Raw genomic sequence first — 10,395 nt, forward strand, 5'->3', positions numbered from 1 at the left:
TGGATGTTTCTCTGCTGGAAACCCAAACCCAAACCCCAGTTTGGAAGGTGGTCAGCCCCCCGTTCATCCAGTAAACTCCTCCTGGGCGCCAGCATTGCCAGGATGTGATTTTTCAGGAATGCAGAGCCGGCTCTTGTCAGGGAATCAATGCTGTCTACATTTTCCTATTCAGCCGGATCACCCACGTGTCTGCCATGGATTTGGGACTCAGCTGTGAGCTGTGTCTCTCCTCTGAAGGTGCTGAGGTGGTTTCCAGATGGCAATGGAGCCTCCAGGTCCTTCTGAGAGGCTCTGGAGCAGCCTCCTCCATCCTCCCCATGGCTCCCTGGATTCAGCAGCATCCTGCCCTGAATTCCACAACTCAGCAAACTCTACCCATTCTGCCTCACACAGAGGCAGCTGCCTAATTTGGTGTGTCTGCTCATCCATCATTAAAACGTGGATTTTAATGGATTTTTAAAAGGCTGGCATGGCCAGGGAGATGCCTTGCGTTGAGCTCAAGTCTTCATCTGAACAAAAAATCCCTGTTTTTCCATGGTTTCATTCTGCGAACTCAGAACAGCTTAAGAGTTTCAGCAATGCTCATGTCCCTTCTTTTCTCTGGGAGCCTCCCAGCCCAGGTGGGTGAATGGTGCAGCTCTGCCCTGGGTCCTGGGGGTGCCACGGAGGAGGTGGCACTTGGTGGCACTCGAGCCTCCTGTGCTGCGCCAGGACACCCCCACAGTGACCCGTGAGCATGGACAGCATACAGCTGCCTTTCTAGAAACCTTCTCCGATGGTCTGTGTGTGTCTGGGGGCTGTGATGACAAGTTTTGGATGCAGGAGCCATAAATCAGCTCTCAGGGCTTGCAATAATATCGATATAAGGAATTATGGGGCCGTGGGGAAGGGGTGGCTCAGGCACAGCCACTGACAAATGCAGGATGGAAATGCAACTAGAAAATCATTCCTGAGGCAGTGGAAGAGAATCTCCACAGTCCTGGGGAGAAATTAAAGTCTGTGCTTGGCAGATCGATGCCTGGGAAGTTTGGAATTTCTCCAGGGATGTGATTTCTCCAGGGTGACCAAGCCCTCACACAAGAGCCCAACCCAAGCCCCGCCAGCACCACGAGCTGGCTCCTCTCTCATCTCAACAGTGGCTCCAGCTGGAACCCAAAGAGGAGGAAAAGGAGGAAAGGAAGGGAAGGAAGATTGGCCATCAAGGACAAACTCCCTGGTGTGAATTCCTGGAAAGTACTGCCTTAGACTTCTCCTTACAACCACAGCTGATCTGGACGAGAGATGGGCATCCAAATGGGGCCGCTCTGGGGAGGGGAACATCTCCCTCAGGCTGCACCTCAGCCACTCCTGAGGTGACCCCAAGGGCAGAGCTGCGCTGGTCCCAGCAGAGCCCTGCAGGAGCCACCCCTGAGGGCCCTGCTGGCCCTGGAGCCCGGGTGTAGGGATCCAGCCAGGCCATCCCAATGTCTTTGGGATGCTTCAGCTGTGAGCTTGTCTGCCCCACCCAGGTGTGGGTTGGGGACCGTGGTGACAGGGGACATCCCCAAGGCTGGAGGGATGCTGGCCATGACTGGAACCACGGACAGACTGCTGTCCCTGTCCTACACTGGGACACCAGCAGCGGGACACCTCTGGGGGCAGTGGCACCATCCTCAGGCTCTGCTGTCTGTCGTGGGTGTCCCGCCCGCCACCTCCTGCACCCCAACTTCCCAGCGGGATCCAGCAGCGGGAAGAGAGAGGTTCCATCTCCCCCGGCCCAGCCTCCAGGGAACGAGCTCTCGGCTCTAAGCTGGTCACGCAGCTCCCTCTATAGTCAGTGGAGAGAGACGGGGACTGGTGCCACTGGCCCTGTCACCGGGGGCTCTGCTCCACTCTCCCGGCAGCATCCTGAGCCAAAGGGATCCGGGAGCCCCCACTCAGTGCCTGCAGCTGGGTGGGAAAAAAACGCTTTATCTGCACTCCTGGAATCAAAGACAGGAGGCTGAGCCCGGGGGGACAGGTCTCACCTCCCTCTGCTCCAACCCAAATTGCCTCCAAAATGCAAATGTCAAGTCTTGACCCCCGGTGGGTGCAGGCCGGGCCGGGCGGGGAGGCTGGGGGTGCTTTTTGGGGTTTGCACAAGGCATCAAATCCTCCAGCACAGCTGGAAAACTCCCCAGGCTGCAGCAGCACCAGGCGCACAGACAATCAATCCCATTTCCTCCCCAAACGCTGAGCCCTGATGAATGTGACCTCTCCAGGTGCCAAATCCTGCCCCTGCACGAGGGGTTTGCGCTGGCAGCCTCAGCACAAGTGCATTCAGAGCACGTCTCGTTTGTCATCTTTTCATCAAGAAGTGTGCAAAGCCTCTCCTGAAGTGCAGAGCTGTTTTACAGCCAGGCTATAAAACCCTGCAGACCCTACTCCAGTGGAATTACATTAGTGCCAATAATCTGGCAAATATCAGGAGGGAATTTAATCAAAAGAACCAACACCAGGGCCCTGATTTACAGCGGCCCGTGACAGAGCGGCGTGGACGAGGGTTTGCAGGACCCAGATGTGGAATTTCACTTGCAACATCATTTGGAGCAGAGGGAAAGCAGAAGGAACTAGAAGCAGGGCTTCAGCGTGCTGGGAGCTCTTGGTGATTTCTCAAAAGCCAGGGAGAAAAGAGGGACAATTCATCCTTGTCTGAGTCTGGAAAAATGAACGTGAAAATTTCTCATACCCCGAGTTTTGTTTTTCTCGGGACAGCTGCCACACCAGGGCTGTGCCCAGGAACAGGGGCTGGATGTCCCTGTGCCCCAGGACAAAGGGCATCCCGCTCCCCTGCCCGCAGGGATGAGCCCATCCATCCCCCTGGAGGAGGAGCAGCAGGACTCCTCCAGCCCAGGATCCGTGGCTGGGGCAGGGATCAGCTGCAGCTGGACCTTGGAATGCCAGGGGAGCCCTGGCTTGGTGTCCCTGGGCTTGCCTGACCACCCACCCGCAGCAGCCACATCCTCCATGCCCAGCTCCATGCCCAGCTGCAGCCTGGCAGGCTCTGGCACACACCCAGCGTTGCCACTCTGTGCAATATCCCTGCTCCATCTGTCACCAATTGCTTTGCCTGTGGTTTGCAGCCTCCGTGCCACGGCCTGCCTGGCGAGCCTCTGTCCCAGGGCATCTCTGGCCACTGACAACTGCCAGGCTTTTATCAATTTTGCAAGGAAACCACTGGAAGCAAACACAGAGCACAGCACCTGGCACGGCTGGATCACTGTTATCCATCAGGGAAAACCATCCTTAAACCCCAGCTTCTCATGCTTTTACCTGCACTGCTGATCTGAACTTCAGATCATTAGAAAAATCTTTTCTCTAACAATTATTAAAGGTTTGGCTGTTGGAAACAGCAGCAGCCCTGAGCTGGCCAGGGGGTGTTGCCCAGCTCTGCTTTCAGCTCATCTTTTGCTGCCTGAGCCTCACCCGTGCCCTGCAGCACGTGTGGAAGCTTGTGGAGCTCTCTTTTTCTCCAAGTTAAAAAGAAGGAGACATTGTGCAAGCGCTTCTGCAATGTTATATTTCTGCATAATTACCCAAACCAACCATCCCAAACAATGCAACTCCAGCCTCTTTAATTTGCTGATGTTTGATGTGCTGTGAGCTGAGGCACCTCGTGCATGGGATGGAGTGGGAGATGAGGAATGCAAGGGAGAGGAGAGGCAGCTTAGCTGGATGTGTCTGTTAGGCTGAATTAATGGAGTTGAATTAATAAAAAAATGCCTCTGGCAGCTCTTTCATGGAGCCTTTGCTGTGAGCTCTCATTGGAATAGTTTTTTCAAGGTAGAAAAAGGGGAATATGACTGTCTGAAAAAGGGATTTCTTTTCTGCTATGGCAAAAAGTGTCTGTTTTCAGTAGGGAAAAAAAAACAAACCAAAAAATTTAAAATGCTGGAGACACAAAACTTCCCAGCCAAAAATACCGATTTGAATCCAAAAAGCTTTCCATTTCTTGTTGAAATGAATCTTTAGAGAGAAAAGAGCTGAGGATTTGTGTGGGAAACCCCAGCATTTTCTGACCTGGCTTTTGAACGTTTGTTTGATTCCTTTGCTGCACCTCAGGTTCAGGATTTCCATCTCTTCAGCAGCAGCTGAGAGTTAAAAAGGTTCATTTGCAGCATTTGCTGTTCTTGCTGCTCCTGCCCCAGCTGAAGCCCCGCTCGCCTCCACGGCCACACGAGGAAACCTCAAAATACTCCAAGCTCAAAATAAACTCGTTTCCCCTTTTTCTGTTCTCTCCTCGTCCGGAGGAGTGACAAGTTCTGTGCGTGGGCTCAGCTCTGCCTGAAGGGTGGGAGCTGGAGACGGGGCTTGGAGGAGGCTGATTTAAATTCTACATCTCACCCAGAGCTGGGATTTTGTGCCCCTCTGCCCTTACAGAGTGATGGCCAGGTAGGAGAAGATGAAGCACAATTTACAAGTGATAAACCCTGAAATAATTTGAAGTCATCCTCAGCAGTGAGGACTTCTCTTTCCATGGCCTCGTCCGCAGCAGGAGGCTGGGGAGACCAGGGAGAGGTGATGGCAGGAGATGTGGGTGGCCTTGTCCTCACCAGGAGGCTGCAGAGGTGACAACAGGGAATGTGGGGGCATGAGAAATCTTTCCAAACGGCAAAAAAAAGCCATTCCAAACCGGTTTGGGAGCGGGAGGAGCAGGAGGGGTTTGGCGGGAGGAAGAGCTGCGGAAGCGGAGCTGCAGGGAGGGGCTGGGGAAGGAGGAGCGGTGCATTCCCACCCCCGTCCCTGATGCCGTACCTTTGCAGGCCTTGCGGTGCGAGATGGGCTTGCTGAGGTCGCGGTAGAAGCCCTCCTTGCAGTAGTGGCAGTGCCTGCCCGCCGTGTTGTGCCGGCAGTTGAGGCAGACGCCGCCGCTCTTGCGCCCCGACAGCTTGAACAGCTCCATGTTGAAGCGGCAGCGCCGCGCGTGCAGGTTGCAGTTGCAGGCTGCGAGAGGCAAAGAGGGGACATTGTCACCATCTGTGCCCAAGCAGAGAGGTGCCAACCCCGGGGAGCTGCTGCCAACCCCTCTGTGTGTGCCCTGTGTGTCAGACGGGGGTGGCACAGGATGCGAGGCCCTGGTGGCACCTCTGGCTGTGGGAAGCCAACTGCTCACCCACATCCCTTCCTGGCCTGTGCTGGGAGGTGAGCGCAGCTTTGTGCAGGGGAAAATGAGGTTGCCAAGACCACATTTCACTGTCCTGCCTTGCAGTAAGGATGGCTTTGCCTCTGCCTGCTCGCAGTGTGGGTTCCGGGTGGGCTGTGGGGACAGGCGCCCGTCCCTGGCTGGAGAACAGCACACAAACCCCTGTGGCACCTTCAGCTTTGTCACAAACACTTCCCCCATGGGAGCACCGCTCATCTCCCTTCTCATCCACCCTCACTTTGTGTTGTTACTGCTCAGTGCTGCGAAACCCCCACTTCCCAGCACCTCAGGAACCCACTCTGCCCTGTGGGAAGGGGTTTCCATCACCACCTGCCCGACCTTCCCAGTGTTCCCACTCTGACCAGTTCTAACACACGTGTTTGAGCTCCGAACACCATTCCAAGACCTTCCTTGCTGGTTTCTCCCTCAGCTTTCCACGCCATGGGCTCTGTCACTCATCTGCAGCCCTGACCATGCTGATAATCCTCATTTCTGCCCCTGCATCCCCCATCCTGCCTGGGACAGTTAGCCATAACTCCAAAAAAGTGCCTCCCTGCTTTGATTGCTGTGGCTGAGATGTCCAATTCCTCCACCATATGCAGCCTAAAGTCAACACCGGGCCTATTTTAACAGGGGGCCTTCGCAAAGGACAACTTTGGGACTTCAAAAGCTCGACCCCTCGCCTGCCTCTCCCCAGAGCTGTCACAGGGCCATCAGGAGGCAGTTGCTGGGGCTCTGTGCTTTGCTGAGAATTTTATAGCTTGTTTTCTTTTCCCGTGGCTTTTATTTGCTCTTCACCCCTGAACAATGCAGCTGTGCCATGCCAGCCCACAGCTGGGCCCCTTGCCTCGGCACGGAGGTGTCACCGCTCCGGGCTTGTCACCTTGCCTCAGAGCAGAGACATCTTAATCCCTCATTCCTTCCTGTTTACCTTATGGTGCTCTCCCAGCACAAAGCCATGCTGTATTTGCTCAATTATCAGGTTTCAGCCCAGAAAATGACAGTGCAGCTCCGCAGTATTTCTCAGGAACAATCCCCAGCTGACACACGCCGTGCCAGCACAGGGGAGAGCGGAACCCACCCGTCCCCACGCGCCCAGCGGGACGGAGCCGCTCTCTCCGTGCTCTGCCGTCGGAATTCCTCCGGCTGACGCAGAGGGGCCAAACCTCACGTCCCCACCAAGGCTGGCAGAGCAGGAGCAGCAGGCACCGACGTGCTGATGGTGACAAGAGCGGCCCGGGACTGCTTTGCCAGGCATGATGGAGTGAGATTCCTGCCACAGAGCTGGGCCACGGCTTTGAGCCGCGGTTTGGCCCTCCTGGGATGAGCCCAGCAGCCTGCAGGAGCTTCTGTCATCTCCCCAACAGGACACAGGCATGAGGGAGCCTGGAGACACTGCTCCTGCCTCCAGAGAGAAAGGCTGTGCTTCAGATCTGGCCCGGTCCCACATGTGCGGAAGCTGCACTTTTAGCAGCAAAAGCAGCACTGGAGCACGCACCGGGCACTTGTGTGCCCCCCTTGTGGGTTTTCCCCTTCCGTGGAAAGCTCAGGAAGAGCAGCCTGCTGTGTCCTGCTGGAGCAGCCGCTCAGCTCTGCTTTCTCCTCGTTCCACACGTGCTGAGCAGCCCCAGCCCCCATCACAGCTCCACCACAGAAAGGCTTTTGGAGGTGATTCCTGCCCTGCAGAACGCACGAGCAAAGCTTTTTCAAAGCAGGTGGGGGTTTTAAATTCCTCTTGTTTTACAGAGGTGAAACGCTCTTCCTGGGGGTGCAGGACTCAGGGCTGGTTCCTACCCTCAGGGCAGAGCCTTCCCCCGGGCACAGACCAGGGCTGGGACACAGGGAATGTTCTCCTGGCCACACCAAACCCCCAAGACAGCACCTGTATCCATGGCACAGCCTCAGGACTTGGCTCAAGCAGAGGAAAAAAGATTTAAATCCCTCAGTCTGAGGGCTGTTGTAGGTTGTGAGCACGTGGGCTCATCTCCATCATTCAAAGCCTCACGAGCAGCTCTGCCTTTGGTGCCACAAACCACAGGATTTAGTCCCTGTTGATCAACATGAGGGGACATTTCTCCAGGGAGTGGCATGGCCTCACAGAAGCCTTAGTTCTCCCTCAAATCTGTCAGAAATGCATGTTTTCCCAGGAGAATGAAAGCTCACCTCCTCCTAAAACTTGTATTTTAGGAGAGCTGGACTTGGCACTGGAGTATTTTGCAAGATTGCATTGGCAAATCCCTTTTTAAAATTCAAAGCTGAGCCCACACGAAGAGCGAGTGAAAATCTTCGCATTTCTTTGGGTTGCTTGATAAGCAGAACTGTTTTTGCAAAGCCAGGAAAACAGAACTCCGGGGATTTTCTCGAGTTCTTTGCTAACATTTCCACTGGTGCCACCAGAGCAGAGCTGCACAGGAATGTGGAGGAATAAGTGGAGTGTGCAGAGGAACTCCCAGCTCTACTCCCACAATCAATTTTCCTTGGTGTTCCAGGGACGGCAAAATCCTGAAGGAGGGAAGAAGCTGAACCACACAAGAAGCTGCAAGGAGCTCCCCAAAACAGCCATCCCTGTCCTCACCCAGAGTCAGTGACAGAAATATTGCGGATGCCTTGGGGATAAAGCCTCCAGGGAGGCAGGGAATGAGCTGGGAGAAGGCGTGGTCTGGCCCAGCCCCACTCCATGACCAGCATGGCCTCCCTCGAGCTCGCCACAGGCATCCAGGGAGTGACAGCCACCCCTCCACAGTGACCTCGCAGCTGCTTTTGGCTCGATCCACTCAGCCTTGGCTCTGTCTCCTCCTTCCACTCCCAGGGCACCAAGGAAACAGCTGGGCACCAATTCCCTCCCAACCCCACACACTTGGCCACTTTTCCATCATCCACCCCTCCTGATCCACCTGTTTCTGCAGACAGAAGGGGCTAAACTCAGAGAGTGTGGCTTTAATTGCAATTACTGTGTCCTGTGTCCACCCTGAGTGCCTGGCTGGAGTGGCCAGTGCTGTGCACCGCTGGCCACCAGGCAGGGCAAGCTGGCAGCTCTGTCTGTAGCCTGGTGTGTTTGTGGGAGAGGCTTGGTGTGGCTGAAGGAAAATACCCATCCTGTTGCTCCTGACAATAGCACACAGCGATGCAGGAATCGGGGCAGTGCAGGAAATGTCCCAGCCAGGCGTCACAAAGTCCTTGTGGGCACAAGGCTGGCACACGCCGTGATGGGATCACTCTGGAGGTGCAGAGTGCGGGCAGTGCCTGGGCACATGGCTGGCCCCAGCAGCAGGTCGGGTGGTTTTGGATGCCAGCTCCGGATCCCTGCATGTCCCCAGGGCGTGTGGCTCCCTGGCCACGTTTTCCCTGGATGGAGGCACTCAGGAAACGCGGCTCCCACCCTCGCTCTGCCTCGGCCCGAGGTTCATCCCCTGCTGCGCTGAAGCCTTTTGCCTTGTTCCTGACATGACTTGGCCTGGCTTTAATTTTCAGCCACTGCTTCTTGGTTTGAATTTCCCTGAATTCAAGTGGCTCTTTAGCAACCCATTTTTTCTTTCTATGAACGCCTTTGAGGGCTGTAATAAAAATCACCTCCCAGGACTGGCATCATGTCCATTCCTCAAGCTTTGCTCTGCACCTGGTGGAGAAGACAGCCCTGCACCCCTGCAGACCCAGCTCTGAGCAAAACACAAGCCAGGTGCTGAGGGCTCTGCGATGAAAGGTTTTGGCTCCGGTTGCTCCACTAAGCCCAGTCCTGCTGTCTCTCACTCTCTTCTTTCTCTTACTCTGCTAAGGACCTCACAAGCCTTTTGTTCCCTGCCTTTATTGCGCACAGATGTGCAGAGCTTCATCAGAGCATCCCTACCTGAGCTGCCAGGCTCAGGTCTGGATAACCAGACTTCATTTAAACACAGATGTTCCGAAACCTGGAAAAGGTTGGAGAGGGAAAGAGGAAAGCTGCGGTTTGGAGCCGGGCAGGGAAAGCACCGCGGAATCCTCTCCACGTTAAAACCAGCGACTTGGTCAAATGAATTCCTCAAAGAGGTCAAGGTGGGCAGGATTGTCCATGTGGGAGAAGGAAGGGAGGGACATGGACGGAGGAGCAGGCTGGGGCTGTGTGCTGGCAGCTGTGGCTGCGGTCTTTGTGCTGCCACCGCGTCCCCCAGGCCCTGCATCCCAGCACCCTGCATGTCCCAGGATGAATTCCTCTCCGTGGTTTTCATTCAGCAATGACAATGCTGCCCTTTCAAAAGACCCCACCCTCCCAAAGCTTATATTTTGGCAATTTTCAAAATGCAAATTGCTTTTTAAACAAACGAAAACCCCAAAACATTTTGTTTTAATTTTTGCAAACAATAATTCGGGGGAGGGGGGAAGGAAAAGGGGAGGATGGAAGAATCCAGAGGCTGAAAGTAATCTCTGAATTTGACTTGAATTTATGAAGAGTCTCAGCCTCCTTAAAATTTTCCTTTTCCCAAACAAGTCTTTTTTCCCAGAAAAGTGCTAGCTCAGCCTGAGCTATTATTTCTTTTCTGCAGGAGAAATCCTGAAGTGCAGGGTCCTGGTCCCTAAGAGGGACACCCTGCCCATGCCCATCTTGGGGGGGGCTTTGCTCCCAGGGAATCCCTGGAGATATCTTCAGGGATATTATTTTTGAGGACCATAATGGTCAAGGAAACACCCACAGGGACAACAGAGGTGACAGCCAGAGCCAGTAGAGACCTGTCTGGACTGGGAGGTGGAGAGAAATCCCCCATGGACACAGCAGGAGGGTGTCCCTGGTCCCCCACAGTGTCCCTTCAAGCCGCTGCTGACTGGTTTGAGGTTTTGGAGCAGCTGGGCATGAACTCGGATCTGGTGGATGAGCTCTCTCACCGCTCCAGGTCACTGGGCCACACCAGTCCAGCACAGGCTGCCAGGGCTGTGCCTGGTGAGTGATTCCAGGTGTGGCCTTGCAGGGATCTCTCCTGGGGGTTGGATGCTCCCAGGCTAGGAAAGGCTTTCTGTCCATGCTTGCAGCAGCAGAATGGCCAAGCAAGGATGAACACCAGTGGCAAACTCCTGCAGAGCAGGGTCACCACATGTGGCCCAAGAGCTTGGATCCATCAGGATTTAGGGGTCAGATCCAGACCTCCTCGTGGGGCAGGCATCCCTGTGCCCTCCCATGTGGTCCAGTGCCACCCACCGCAGCCCCAGTGCCACCCACCGCAGCCCCAGTGCCACCCACCACAGCCCCAGTGCCACCCACCGCAGCC

At 55.1% G+C, this 10,395-nt stretch overlaps 1 protein-coding gene across 1 annotated transcript in view; it reads right to left on the minus strand.

Annotated features, from left to right (window-relative positions):
• NTN1 (netrin 1) overlaps positions 1-10,395 on the minus strand; it is an 87,668-nt gene that overhangs the window by 31,975 nt on the left and 45,298 nt on the right. Inside the window, exon 2 of the mRNA XM_042022101.1 lies at positions 4,774-4,962. Coding sequence (XP_041878035.1) covers positions 4,774-4,962 — 189 coding nt within the window. The remainder of the gene's footprint in view (positions 1-4,773; positions 4,963-10,395) is intronic.

Source organism: Corvus kubaryi, unplaced genomic scaffold (assembly GCF_017639235.1).
Source record: "Corvus kubaryi isolate FWS band 111438036 unplaced genomic scaffold, C.kubaryi_AGA036_p1.0 37187, whole genome shotgun sequence".
Taxonomy (NCBI): domain Eukaryota; kingdom Metazoa; phylum Chordata; class Aves; order Passeriformes; family Corvidae; genus Corvus; species Corvus kubaryi.